This window comes from Gavialis gangeticus, unplaced genomic scaffold, assembly GCF_001723915.1.
Source record: "Gavialis gangeticus isolate Ggan-Ray unplaced genomic scaffold, GavGan_comp1, whole genome shotgun sequence".
Lineage (NCBI taxonomy): Eukaryota > Metazoa > Chordata > Crocodylia > Gavialidae > Gavialis > Gavialis gangeticus.
In genome coordinates, this window is record NW_017729001.1 from 3,938,382 (window position 1) to 3,951,608 (window position 13,227).

Below are 13,227 nucleotides of genomic sequence, written 5' to 3' on the forward strand. Positions count from 1 at the left end.
TTAAAAAGTAGGGCTGCGCCATTGATTTCAGGACACCCAGAAACCCTATTCCTTGTCCACTTGCATATTGGTTCTCTTTCCTTATCCTGCTTGAGCCAAGACAACCCTTCACTGGAACCTAACAGGAAAGATGAAGCATGATTTCCTGCTGCCCCAAATCAGGTAAAAGGAGGTTCTCCAACCTGTAGCCACAACACCAGGTTCAGAGGTCCATGGAGACACATCACTCATCTCGCTACATGCACTGTTGGTTGATAAGTACATTTCCATATATACATATTTTAAAGCAGTAAATTCATTTCCAGGGTGGTTTGGGCTGGCATAAGGCTGTTGTCCTGGGTACCCTGGCAGAGGAAGTTCCTAACACACTCTTAGACCGAGCCCTTGGCAGAGAACCCTGGGAGGTTACAGAGGCTGTCAGGGAGCGCTGGTTTTGATGCTTGCCTGTATTTGGACTGTCTGCAGGTAGCCAGAGCTGATCAGAAGGCCTGTATACTTGGGTAAGAGACTGAGAATGGCCCCGGTTGAGGGTGCCTTGACTGACAGAGTCCAGACCACTCTCAGGCCATTTCCAGAAGGAGGTTCTCCCTTCTGTCTCACAATGGCCTAGTCTCTGAGATTTTGGGGTCTTTGGGTGAACAGCTCTCAGAGGGGTCTCCTTGGAACAAGAGGTAAGGTTTGAGGAAAGGCTTGACTGGATCCTGGGAACAGACGAAGGGGTCCACAGGAGGGAATGGAGTTTAGCTATATCTTCTTTCTTCATCCGCGGTGCTGCCCAGCCTGGCTCGTCAGCCCTTGAGCCAAACAAAGATTCATCACAGTAGGATGGAGAGCGACTTTTCAACCTTCATTGAGAAAGAAAGGGGTAGGATAGGGGGAAGAATACAATTACTACAAAGAGAATGTAGAGTAGTGGCCATTGCATGCGGAGACCTAACGATCACTCAGAAGGTACAATTAGCAAGTGAGGCACACTTGTCCTACTTATTTTCCATGGGACTCCTAAATTAGATACTTTTGAAAATTCCACCCAAAAACTTCTTTTTAAGGAAATAAATATTAGGCAAAAAACCCCTTTGTAGTATATTTCTCATCCCTACACCTAAAAGAGCTTCACAAAGACAGAGGAGTCGTTCTCATTTTACAGATGGGAAAACAAGCCTATCCAGACCAAGCAACTTGCCAAGCAAAAATGGCAAGTCAGGGGCAGAGACAGGAATGCATCCAGATCTCCTGTCCTCACACATGGCTGTGCAGTAAGTCAGACTAGACAGCCAGAGCCAGGAACCAGGATGAGCTCCCTTGCCCCCCAGCTATCCTCACTGGCATCCTCTTCATTCAAAATGTGAATGTAGATAACCTGGAACGGGTTCAGAGGAGGGCTACTTGTATGGTTGAGGGCCTGCAGGTAAGATCCTATGAAGACAAACTGAGAGATATGAATCTCTTCAACCTCTGCAAGAGAAGGCTGAGAGGCGATCTTGTGGCTGACTACAAACTCATCGGGGGGGTTCAGCAGGGAATAGGGGATACCAGGGTGCCCCCTGGGGTTACTAGAAACAACAGCCGCAACTGAAGGGGAGTAGATTCAGACTGGACATCAGGAAGAAATTCTTTATGGTGAGGGCTGCCAAAATCTGGAACGGGCTTCCAAGGGAGACGGTGCTTTCCCCTTCCTTGGTGATGTTCAAGAGGAGGTTAAGACAAGCACCTGGCTGGGGTTACCTAACCCCAGCACTTTCCTGCCAGAGCAGGGGGTGAGACTCGATCATCTAATAGGTCCCTTCCAACCCTAGAAATCTATGAAAATCCAGGTCCCCAAACCCACACCGTCCTTCCCAACCCCATTCCTGCTCCCCGCATTTCTCTGAATACCCCACCGTTTCCACGCTGGGCCTTATGGGCTGGGCCCCAGATTCCACCCTGGCGCCCACCCAGCTCTGCCACGTCCCATCTTCTCCGTCTCGCCCTTCTGGGGGCTCATCCAGACTGCAAAGACGGGTCATGCTCAACATGCCCCAGGCCCAGCCAGGCAGGGTGCCAGGCCCCGCGGCCCGGATCACCCAGCGGCCACCCGCGCAACGAGGGCAGGCGGCAAAGCAGTTATGGCGCAACAAACATGGACTGGACACACGTGCAAAGCAGCTGTCACGCAAGTCACGGCCCGGCCCCACGCCGGGGCCCGGCACCGACTCACCGGCCCGCACGGGGAAGCGCTCGCGGGGGAGCCGCCCAGGGCGGCTCGAAGGCGGGAGGGGCCGGGCGGGCCCCCACAGGGCGGCCGAACAACGTCTCGTCCACGTAGGACGCCCTGGCCCTGACCCTGGCCCAGGTCCTCGCCCTGGTCCTACCGCCGCCGCGGGCCGCGCGGACGCCGCTCATCGCCAGCTCCGAGCCCGCGGGCGCCACCATCTCCGCCGCGGTGGGCGGGGCCTATTTCCCTGCAGCGGCAGTGGTTGCGCCCGGGGGCGGGACCACACGGGACGCGCACGTGGTGCCGGCCGCTTCCACTTCCGTTTCCGTTTCCGCCAGCCGTAGCTATGGCCCCACCGCGCCGCCGGTCCCGGCGTCCGTCTGTTCGGGCCGCCCTGGGCAGCGGCAGCGAGGAGGAGGAGGGGGGCGAGTTCCATGTGGAGCCCGAGGACGAGGCGAGCGCGGAGGGTTGGGGGCTGCCCCGGGTAGTGGAGTGGGGGGGCTGAGACCCCCCCCCCCCCCCGCCCCGCTGGTGTGCCGCGGCCCGGGCACAGCTGTTTTGTCTCCTCCCGAGCAGGCGCCCGCCAAGATGCTCCCGGCCTTCCCCACCCCCGATTGCGCCTCGGACGTGGAGCCGGACACAAGGGAGATGGTGCGAGCCCAGAACAGGAAGAAGAAGAAGTCGGGGGGCTTCCAGTCCATGGGTGAGTGGCCCCCAGTCGGGCAGGCAGCAGTCGCCCTGGGGTGCACCAGGTGGAGGAGCGGGTGGTACCAGCCTGATTCAAGGCCTGTACCTTGTTGTTGGCCTCTGGGCTGTTGTTTCTTATAGGGCTGTATTTTGTTATTTTTTGTTAACAGAGTGGGCAGGCCTGTAGCAGGGCGCAGTTCAAACCTCCAGCATTGCCCGGCTTCACAGACCCATGAGTTTTGGTTCAGAGAAACCTCTGTAGTTCCTGCGTTCACCTGAGTCCAAACCATGTTCATGAGCTTTTATGTACAATTGTCAGGTCTAGATGCCTCTTGTCAGTAGGAGCCAGGGTCACCATCTAGTCACAGGACTCCAGGCACTGGGGCTTGAAGAGAGAAGCCCAAGTATTACAAGGCTTGCACTGAACTCACAGGAGGTGTCTGTACTGTGCTTTTGGTCTGCAGTGGGCACTTACTTACATGATCATATTTGTCTTCTAGGCTTAAGCTATCCTGTATTCAAAGGTATCATGAAAAAGGGATACAACGTGCCAACACCCATCCAGAGAAAGGTGAGTGACAGGTTCTCAGAGGTACTGTATGTTCACTGGCTTCCTTAGGTTTCCTCCACAGATTGGTCCAATGTTGCAGGTGGAGCAGGTTCCCCAGCACATCTGGAATAGATTCCATAGGGTGAATCAGAACGGTGTTTCTTGATTTTATCCTTCAGAGCATCCCAGTGATATTAGACGGGAAAGACGTGGTGGCAATGGCCCGGACGGGCAGCGGGAAGACGGCTTGTTTCCTCATCCCGATGTTTGAGAAGCTGAAGGCACATAGCGCACAGACAGGAGCACGTGCCCTCATCCTCTCGCCAACTCGTGAGCTTGCCTTACAGACCATGAAATTCACAAAGGAGGTATGGACCAGGAAAAGCAAGCAGCCCCTCCTGACACAGGGGGCTAGAATATCTAGGAGCCCTCACTGTCAGGGCTTGAGCACTTGTAGTAATACAAGGAGGCAATGCGCTGCAGCCATGGATGAGGGAGGGCTTCTTGCACGACACTTAACCTTGTTGCCATGGGATATCATTGAAGCCAAGAGCGTAAGAAGATTGTATAAGTAGAGTAACAATGTTCACAGATACCATAGTGAGGTTGCCCTCATCCTTTTGCTTTACCTGTGGGTAGTTAAGGTGTTCTTGGTGTTTTGGCATTGTGTCTGCCCTTTGTATGAAAAGACTATTCTCAGTGTTTTTAAAAACAGTCAGGCGAATGCTTGTCTAGGATCGTTAAACAGGGATGATCCTGTCTGGAGCAGAGCATTGGACTGGCCAGCCTCCACATGAGGTCCCTTCTAGCCCTACTTCTTTCAGTTGTATGGGCATGTAAGAACCTAAATAAGGCAGAACTAGATTTAAAAAAAAGGAAGTGGGAGCCACTTTTATGAGCAGGGTATTGGGCAACTATCTGAGATTAAGAGGGAATTTGTCCTTGTTGGCCAGATATTCTGTAATTGTCCATTCTTTGACCCCCTTGCAACATCCCTTTTGAAACATCAGGTGCTGGCTGCTTTCAGAGTTCACTCACTTAACAAGGATCCCGAAGGCCCATCTTTCCTTAGCCTTGCTGGTTAAGCAGGGCTTGGCTGCTGCTGCCACTTCTCTTGAGCACTTCCTGGAGTTGCTGTGTGGGCATCCCATGAGTGACAGGGAGTGTACTTGACCTCTGTGGCAGCCAAGGTTAAATCCAGACCAGCCAGTGCTCTGAGAGAGCAGATGGATCTAACAGTAAGAGGAATAAGACCTGAGGGAAAGTATAGGCAGCTTGATTGCAGTTACAGTCAAGCCCCTGCACCCTGGGGACCTCAGCAATTGAAGATGTTTCATGGTCTTGGAGAGGAGTAGCAGCAGTAAGTGGTTTGATATCAGACTGGGCTTTAATTCTCTTTTGCTTCTTGTCCTGCAGCTGGGCAAATTCACAGGCCTGAAGACTGCGCTGATTCTGGGAGGAGACAAGTAAGTCCATCACACTGCAACCGAACTAATAGCCCTGGTGAAACTGCCCAGGCACTGGTGTGGCCAAGAGATGCCTGGAAATACTTAACCCAATGTTTTTGCTAAGACTTACCCAAGCTGTAGTAGAAACTTGTAAAAAGTTGGGCCTGGCTCAATTCTAGCAATGCATTGACCTGAGCTAAGGGTACAGTGTGTCTAGAGAGCTAGCGACTGGCATCTGATATCCCCTGCATGTAGGGTGAACTTCCCCCGGGCCTTGATCTTATTTACATGTGTACAAACACGTGAGGGTGAGAGCCCCTGCAGGCTGGGGCAGCGGGAATATTCTGCTGGGCAAAGTGTCACTCACTGCTGAGCCTGTTCCTTCCAAGTGATCCCTGAAAGTCTGATTCCAGGCTTGCAGCAACCTGTCCTTAACCTCTACCATAGAACTGAGGATGCAAGGCTCCATGCAGTGTAGTACACAGCCTCCAAGTGATGCAGGGCTGGGTGCCCCTTTCTTGCCTGAGTGTGGAGTCCTGGGGCCATGGTGCATTCTGCTGGCCATTATTATCCACCCCCTTCTCCCTGCAGGATGGAAGAGCAGTTTGCAGCTCTGCATGAGAATCCGGACATGTAAGTTGGAGCAACAAGAGTGGGTACTGTGTTCTCTAGATGTGTGGGCAGGAAAGGGTGGCACAGGCTGACATTGAACTCTGACTGGGACTTTCCCCAGTTTGGGAGTGCTGAGCTCTGAGAGACCTGTCTGTCACCCACATGCACTCCTGTGACCTCCCTTGCTACTGCATCTTCTTCAGGAACTTACCTGGAGTGAATGAGGCACAGGGGAAGACTCAGCTTGGGCTGTTGCCATGTGTCCACCTGCCTCAGGGCTCTTCCCAGAAGTGTGGCCTTAACGTTGGCCCCTGAGAGTCCTAGTTACAGACTCTGAGCCCATTGTGCAAGGTGCACAACAGGCTCCAAGAGTCGGTGTGTCCTGGGCATGACTGCACTCAACCTGGTGTGGGCAGAGATGCCCAGTGGAAGCCAGAAGAGTTATGCACTCACTTTACAGGCCATCTGTCAGAGCTGCCCACTAGGCTACTAGCAGATAGTATTTGATTCAGTGATTCGATTTGGTGATTTGAATCACTGCCCCGAATTGATTCGGCCAAATTACCCAGGCCCATCCCCCTGCCTGCTCTCCCAGCCCTGGCAATGGCTTCCCTGCTGCCCCCCAGTTCCCAGCACTTTGTGGGGGAGGCCTGACTCAGCAGGTGCTGCCAGATGGGTGGGGTGATCCCCACTACCCCGTGCTGAATGGGGGGCTCTGCACAAGCCCCCTGACCTTACCACCCCCCCATGGCTGCTCTGCCCACTGCAGTTCCGGCCCTTTAAGAAAAAAAACAAACTGAGAACCCCCTCATACCTTCCTGCTGGTGGGGGGTGGGAGGGGAGGAGAATCCCCACTGCCCCACACCACATGGGAAGCTCTGCACGAGACCCCTGAGGCTTCTGCAGGAGTGGTGAGTCCTGGGGCTTTTTCTCTTCTTTTTTTTCCTTAAAGGGCCGGAGCTGGCCTAGGTAGGGCAGCTGGGGGAGCGATCAGGGGGCTCATGGCAAAGCCTCACATGCAGTGGGGGGGAGCAGGGATTGCCGTCCCTGCCCAGTAGCACCTGGTGAGTAAGGGCTCTTTTTTTTAAGCACCAGGAGCTCCTGCAGGCAGGGCAGCCGTGGGGGTTCCTCCTCATGGTCCCCGCCCCCAGCCCCTTACTTACCAGCTCCAAGTCTGGCTGCAACTCCCTGCTGTGGCCACCAGGGACTGCCTGAATCCTCAAAGCTCTCTGAATCTTTTCCAAAGATTCAGAGAGCTCTGAATCGGTTTGAACCTTTTAATTGGTCCCTTGATTCGATTATGAGATTTGGCCACAGCATTGGGCCTAATCTCCTCTGAATCGAATCGCCACCTGAAGCTTCGCACAGCTCTACTGCCTGCCATTCAGCACCTCTTAAACACAGCTTCCCATTCAGACTTCTGGGAAAGCCCTAGCTCTCCACACCCAGGACTTCTCTTGGGAGGGACTTGGGGTCTGAATTTTCCCCTTATACTAGCATGTGGGAGGGGGTAATGGGGGAGACCTGGTTGGTCCTACTGCTACCAAAGCAAAGTCCCATGTGGAGAGACCTGTCACTATGACAGTCATCCCTCTGTCCACCATGAGAGCCAGGTTTTGGGGCATGGGTGGTTCCCTGACGCTTGCTGGCAAAGAGCTATGGGCTGGCTGGCTGCCAGGTGTCCCAGCTGCACTCATGGGGGCTGTCTGTTCTAGAATCATCGCCACCCCGGGACGCTTGATGCACGTGGCTGTGGAAATGAACCTGAAGCTACAGAGCGTAGAGTATGCAGTGTTTGATGAAGCTGACAGGTCAGTTTCCTGCCATTCCAGCAAGGGGGAGAGTTTTATTTCAGGCGTGTCTTGACTGTTAGTGGATACTCCCAGGGTCACGATGGAGGGCAGTTGTGCTGGGACCATGCCTCACAGAGAACACTAGGTTGTGGCAGCCTCGGAGCAGCCAGTGAGGGGCAGAGGTGGCCAGTGAGGCAGTGCGGACAAGCCCAAGGGTCCTGGGAGAGCATCCAGCAGCCTCCCATGCAGAACCAGTCCAACTTAGAGGCAGGTGTGTGGGGCTCTTGGGTTCAGGACCTTAGGAACAGCCAAAGACTGGATTTTGAGGCTTGCCTCTGTGCCTGTGGTATGCAGGACCCTTGGGGCTCCTATGGTATGGTGCATCAGGTTCTCACTTTCCTGTTGCATGGTTGCTGACATTGCATTGCTCCCCTCCCCCAACCCAGACTGTTCGAGATGGGGTTTGCGGAGCAGCTGCAGGAGATCCTCACTCGGCTCCCTGAGAGCCGCCAGACTGTGCTCTTCTCTGCCACACTCCCCAAGCTGCTCGTGGAGTTTGCTCGGGCTGGTAAGGAGCAGCTCTGGGAGTAGGAGGGGAGGGGTGGGGTGGAGGCTGCGGAACAGGGTCAGTGGTAACAAAGCATGGGATTCCTGGAGGTGTTGCTTTCCTGCTGGCCAGGTCAAGCTAGGATCCTCAACATGCCACCTTCCTTGGTTCAGAGCACTTTGCTGAGGCCTTCTGTGGATCTGGTTTCAGCTGTGGTGGAAGCAAGGGACTGACCAAAGCCAGGCACATGCAGACTTGTCCCACCACGCTCTGTCCTAGCCCCAGGCCTGCTGGAGCCAGCACGTAGCCCATAGCCTGGTGCCTCAGCCCATTGCAGTCTCATACAAAGTCTGGTCTCTGCTAATCCCCACTTTCCTGCACCCTTTCATGGCTCTGCAGCTCATCCTCTCCTTGTGCCCATTCTTCAGGTCTCACCGAGCCAGTGCTGATCCGTCTGGACGTAGAGAACAAGCTCAGCGAGCAGCTCAAGGTGTGAAATATTTGAGTTAACAAGCATTGATCAGTCTCTGAGCTTGACTAGAAGGGTCCCTGTCTGACCCAGGCCTCAGTGCTTTGCTGTGGGCTGGCAAGGGAAGCAGGCTGGGGGGGAGTCTGGCCAAGAGCACCCTGGGTGCTTTCCAGACAGGCCAAAGCCCTGACCTCCTAGATGGCCAGGGTAGGGCATCAGTTGTACACCAGCAGCACCAAGCAGCCTCTGACTGGGACCCAAGCCCCTTGTGTCTGTCTCTGTACAAGCCCAACCATGGAGATGGTCCCTGTCTGAGCCTGGGCAACTGGCTGTGCTAGGCCTGACATCTATCTGTGGCATGCCATGCAGCAGGGGCCTCATTCCCCCTCTCCCCTCACAGCTGGCCTTCTTCCATGTGCGTGCGGATGACAAGCCAGCCATGCTGCTGCACCTGCTAAGGAATGTGATGCGACCTCAGGACCAGACAGTAGTCTTCGTAGCCACCAAGCACCACGCTGAGTACCTCAAGGAGGCAAGTACAGCTTGGGGGCTGTTGTGCCTCACCCTGGGGTAGAAGATGCATCACAGGCTTGGTGCTGTCACCACTGTACAAACTGGGAGCAGTTGGGCTGGGCCAGGCACTTGTCTGTTGTGAGGGCACCCCAGGGGCAGCCGGGATGAAGCAGAAGAGGAATCTCCCCTGTCCAGAAAGAGGTGCTGTCACGGGTGTTGCATTCCCAGCCAGGGCTGCATGGGTGACCCTGCCCCAATGGAGCTCCATTGAAGGCCCCATGGGGACAAGGACAAGCACCTAACAGTGCTCACATGCACTTGGCCTGGGGAGATGCCTACGTAAGCAGCTGTGTATGGTGGCTTTGGCGCTTCTTTTTGAGGCTTTCCCTCTCTTTGCCACCAGGGGGCAGCACCTCCCTGAGATTGGGCCTGGGAATGGCGGCCAAAAAGGAACCTTCCGGGCCATGGGGTCCAGTCCTCTGTTTACAGGCACCCCAGAGCAGCTCCAGTGCCTGGGGGAGGCATGCAGGGGCAGGGCGCTGAAATATATGGGCTTACAGGATAGGCACAGGGGTCTAGTTAGAGCTTTGACACCTGCCATGTGGCCTTTGGCCCATGCCTCGGGCTTCCCCTGCTTTGGTTTCTGTGCTGGTGCCACAAGAGGGGGAACTTGCCATCTCCCAGGGCTCATGTGCAGCAAGCAGTACTGCAAGCTGGATGACTGAGCAAGCTATATGACGAGTCTACCCAGCCCCCCCTCCGCAAGCTTGTGCTCATGTGCCCAGCAGATCCCAGAGCCATCCCCACCTGGTGGGAGTACCGGGGCTGCAAGAGAAGCAGGGTGTGGACCCAGGCTTCCCCTCCAACACGCAAGGCACTTCAGGTCCCCTGGTTCTTCCCTTATGCTTCTAGGAGTCCCTTCCACAGAGCCAGATTCCACACGTCTGTGCAGTCTCCCTGGGATCCATCAAGTCCCCATCCCCTGGTGCTCTGCCATGGCAGCTCACACAGCCCCTGGCTCCAGCCTGTGCCCACCTCCCTGCCCACAGCTGGACTCCTCCTCACCTGGGGAAATGAGTGCAGCAAGTCACAGGTGGGCCTGGAGCCCTTTTTCCCCTTTAAAGGGCCAGTGGGGAGCTGTATTGCTACCAGGGCCCTCTAGAGTCATGTCAGCCTAGAGGTTGTATGTGGTGGTGGGAGCAGCCACCAGGGGAGGGAGAGGTCTGTGGGGCAGGGACTTTGGCTGCTGCTGCTCAGCCAGCCTCATTTTGGGTGGGGCAGGGCTGGGCTGTGAAAGGGGGCAACTGGGGAGGCTGCCTGGAGGGGAGTGGGTCCCTGGGCTTGGTGGAGATCTAGGTCTGATTTCTGCATATCCCCTCCAGCTGTTGATGGGCCAGGGTGTGAACTGCACCTACATCTACAGCTCCCTGGACCAGACTGCCCGCAAGATCAATATTGCCAAGTTTTCACATGGCAAGTGCCCGGTGCTGCTCGTCACAGATGTCGCAGCCCGTGGCCTCGACATCCCCATGCTGGACAATGTCATCAACTACAGCTTCCCTGCCAAGGCCAAGCTCTTCCTGCATCGTGTTGGTGGGTCCCAGGGCTGGGCAGTGCAGGCATACCCTAGCCAGCTGGCTGTCCTGCTCCATCACCCCAAGAGCCCTCACTGTGGGTGACTCCAGTCAATAGAGCTGTTAATGCAGCCCAAGCTGTAGGGTCCTGGGGGTGGAGCTGCTCTCCCAGGCTCATTGGGCTGCTAGGGGCTAGGCCAAGCCAGGGGAGCCAGTGCTTCACAAAGGGACACTGATGGCTTTCCATCCCACATCTGCAGGCTCCTTAGCTGAGTCTCCCAGCAGGGGAAGCAGCTGGGCCAGGCACTGGGTGTGTAGGGGAGGGGCATTCACTGTGGTGGCAGGGCCACACAGTACTAGGTCCCCCATTGGCACATGGCTATAAGCTGAGACTTGCCATCAGCAAGGGGTCAGAGGTGAGTCTCCTAGGAGCTCTCAGCTCCCTCCTCAGCATCTCCCTTGCTCCTGGCTGAAGCTGGCACAGAGGGCAGTGTCCACGTGCTTGGCTGCCCCGGAGGCTCTGCTTCCCACGATTGGTGCCATATTCTGCCCCAGCCCTGCAGCCGAAGCTGGAAACCAGCAGGACTAATTCACAGCATATAGCTCTGGTTTAACACCTCACTGCCCGTTCTGCCCGTCAGGCCGTGTGGCCCGTGCCGGCCGGAGCGGCACTGCCTACTCCCTGGTGGCACCGGATGAGACCCCATATGTCTTTGACTTGCACCTGTTCCTGGGATACCCGCTGACCCTTGCCAGCCCTCATGACAAGCCCTCAGGTAAGGTGCAGTTGTGTGCTGGCCCTGGGTGCCCACAGGGGTGGGAGGAGGAGGCCCCTGCCTGGAGCTGGGCTGTGTATGGTGGCAGGGGTGGGGTGTACTGAGCCCAGCCAGCCTGCTGCTCTCATGGTCTGGCCAGGCAGAGGAGCTGCCGTGTTGTGGAGGGTGGGGAAGGGGGAGTGCACTCAGACTTCATTCTGGGTACACTGTGTTCTTATTCACGGAAGTTTGAGGCCACCGTGGAGACTCCAGAGGTAGTAATGGATGCCAGTGGGGTGGTGACTTGAAATCCAGCCCTGTTGCAACATGGTTCTGTTCTGCTCCATAACCAGGCTTGTCTTCTGGGTGCCAGGCAGGGATCCAGGTCTCCTGGCCCCAGGTTTCAGTCTGGTAAGGTCCCATCTGTACTGCAGTGAAATGTAATAGCTGCCCTCCCCATATAAGAACTAATATAGACCAGACCCTGTCTTCCCCACCCACCTCACAATGCTGAACAGGGACCCTTTTGTCTTTGCTGTGCTTCCTGGGAGCCGTCTGCCCACACTGGCATAGTTAGGCTCAGGCTGGTTTCTGTCCCAAGTGTGGGTGTGGGAGGGGCTGAGATTTGTAGCAGAGATTCATGCCAAGGCCACGTTTGGTGTGCAGGAGCAGGATGTGGCCAGGAGAGGATCAGCTCTGGGTGGGTTCTTAGATGAGTTCCTCCTCTCCATGAACCCAGAGGTTCACAGCAGTCCCCTGCGTGATCTGTGCTCCCCCAGCCAAGTAGTTACACAGGAAGGGTTGAGCGGTGGCTTGGAACAGAGGTGGGGGAAGGCAGCAGCAGCTCTGACATGCTTTGGTTCCCCAGATGCGGGCAGGCTGTTTGGCCGGGTGCCCCAGAGTGTGGTGGACGACGAGGAGTGCCTGCTGCTCACTGACCACGAGAGCTCACTGGACCTGCAGAGCCTGCGCAGGGTGGCAGAGAACGCCCACAAGCAGTACCTCAAGTCCCGGCCCAGTCCCTCCCCAGAGTCCATCAAGAGGGCGAAGGAGCTGGACTTCTCCCAGCTGGGCATCCACCCGCTCTTCAGTGAGTGCCCACCCAGGGTGCATGGGACCTGCAAGCACTGTCACCACTAGTGCCCTACCCACACCTTAGTGTAGGAGCACTGGAGTCTCTTGGGGGAAGCTCCCATGGCCAGTGCCACTCTCCACATTGTGCTGCTCCTCCTGGGAGAGGCTTGGCCTGCATAGCTGGAGGCTTTCCCAGCAGCCAGTCCTTCTGTGCTGTTCTCAGCAGCACGCTTTACTGGCCGAGCTAGCATGCTGCCTTGTCCCCTCTGGTGCTTCTCCTGTCTTAAGTAGGAGCCTGTATACACAATTTTGTTCTGCTGTAGTTGGGTGATAGTGTGTGCATGTCCCTCTCTGCTGACCCCTCCAAGGTTCTCGCTTCGAGGAGGATGAGCTGGAGAGGCTGAAGCTGGTGGATAGCATCAAAACCTACCGAGCGAAAGCGGTGAGTGAGGGCCCCATCCGTGTCCCCACCCCCACCTCATTCCTGCAGCCTGGTTTGCAGAGGCCTGGCAGCTTGGCCTGTTGGCAGAGAAGCTGCCAAGAGCTCTGCGGGCTAGGCCTCTCCCCAGTGCAGTGCTTCCTGGTCCTGCTGGACTGAATCTTGGCTAGTCTTCCCTACACATGCATGCTCCTTTGAATGGGCCTGGGTAATAAGGAGGCTTACTGGAGGCTCCACTAAGGCATGGGTAGGGTGCCTCTTGGTCGTATACCTACATTCCAGCCTGAGTGCCATGCAAGATTATGGTGAGGAGGGGTCCCTGCCCCTCTGTCGGAGGTCCTACAATGAGCACAGATGCTGCCAGCTTCCCAAGACCTCCTGCAGCAGCATTATTACAGGGCCCCGAACAGCCACTTCGACTGTTCTGGCTGTAGCCCAGGTAACTGGGGCTGCATGATCAGCTGCCCCTAGCTGGTGTTCCAGGCCCGGCAGACCACTGGGCATTTTGAGGTGTTGCTGTATGTGGACCCCCTGTCACTCGCAGGTCATGTGTCTCACCCTAGACCATCTTC

At 56.1% G+C, this 13,227-nt stretch overlaps 2 protein-coding genes across 3 annotated transcripts in view; one reads left to right on the top strand and one right to left on the bottom strand.

Moving 5' to 3' along the window:
- On the bottom strand, positions 1 to 2,427 carry RITA1 (RBPJ interacting and tubulin associated 1). 2 transcript variants are annotated; one of them, XM_019506702.1, is made up of 2 exons: positions 2,198 to 2,427; positions 1 to 845 (listed from the first exon to the last, which is right to left on the bottom strand). In XM_019506702.1, the coding sequence occupies exons 1-2, from the start codon at positions 2,410 to 2,412 to the stop codon at positions 296 to 298; spliced, it is 765 nt and encodes a 254-aa protein (XP_019362247.1). In that variant the 5' UTR covers positions 2,413 to 2,427; the 3' UTR covers positions 1 to 295. The 2 variants fall into 2 exon arrangements, 1 of the variants encoding a protein (XP_019362247.1); XR_002095567.1 differs by lacking the exon at positions 2,198 to 2,427 and adding an exon at positions 1,881 to 1,909 and having other exon boundaries at positions 757 to 845.
- Positions 2,428 to 2,525: 98 nt separating this feature from the next.
- Positions 2,526 to 13,227, top strand: part of LOC109290285 (ATP-dependent RNA helicase DDX54-like) — a 26,581-nt gene continuing 15,879 nt past the window's right edge. The window contains exons 1-14 of the mRNA XM_019506704.1: positions 2,526 to 2,648; positions 2,771 to 2,897; positions 3,382 to 3,452; positions 3,611 to 3,799; positions 4,848 to 4,897; positions 5,471 to 5,512; positions 7,207 to 7,302; positions 7,731 to 7,852; positions 8,260 to 8,321; positions 8,701 to 8,832; positions 10,196 to 10,406; positions 11,029 to 11,163; positions 12,011 to 12,232; positions 12,585 to 12,658. Of these exons, the coding sequence (XP_019362249.1) occupies positions 2,541 to 2,648; positions 2,771 to 2,897; positions 3,382 to 3,452; positions 3,611 to 3,799; positions 4,848 to 4,897; positions 5,471 to 5,512; positions 7,207 to 7,302; positions 7,731 to 7,852; positions 8,260 to 8,321; positions 8,701 to 8,832; positions 10,196 to 10,406; positions 11,029 to 11,163; positions 12,011 to 12,232; positions 12,585 to 12,658 (1,641 nt within the window). The 5' untranslated portion in view covers positions 2,526 to 2,540. The remainder of the gene's footprint in view (positions 2,649 to 2,770; positions 2,898 to 3,381; positions 3,453 to 3,610; positions 3,800 to 4,847; positions 4,898 to 5,470; positions 5,513 to 7,206; positions 7,303 to 7,730; positions 7,853 to 8,259; positions 8,322 to 8,700; positions 8,833 to 10,195; positions 10,407 to 11,028; positions 11,164 to 12,010; positions 12,233 to 12,584; positions 12,659 to 13,227) is intronic.

Coding starts and splice junctions, on each gene's coding strand:
- RITA1 (XM_019506702.1), bottom strand. CDS start 2,412: ATGGTGGCGCCCGCGGGCTCGGAGCTGGCGATGAGCGGCGTCCGCGCG. Junction 846..2,197: donor GCGCTTCCCCGTGCGGGCCG/GTGAGTCGGTGC, acceptor TTCTCAATGAAG/GTTGAAAAGTCGCTCTCCAT.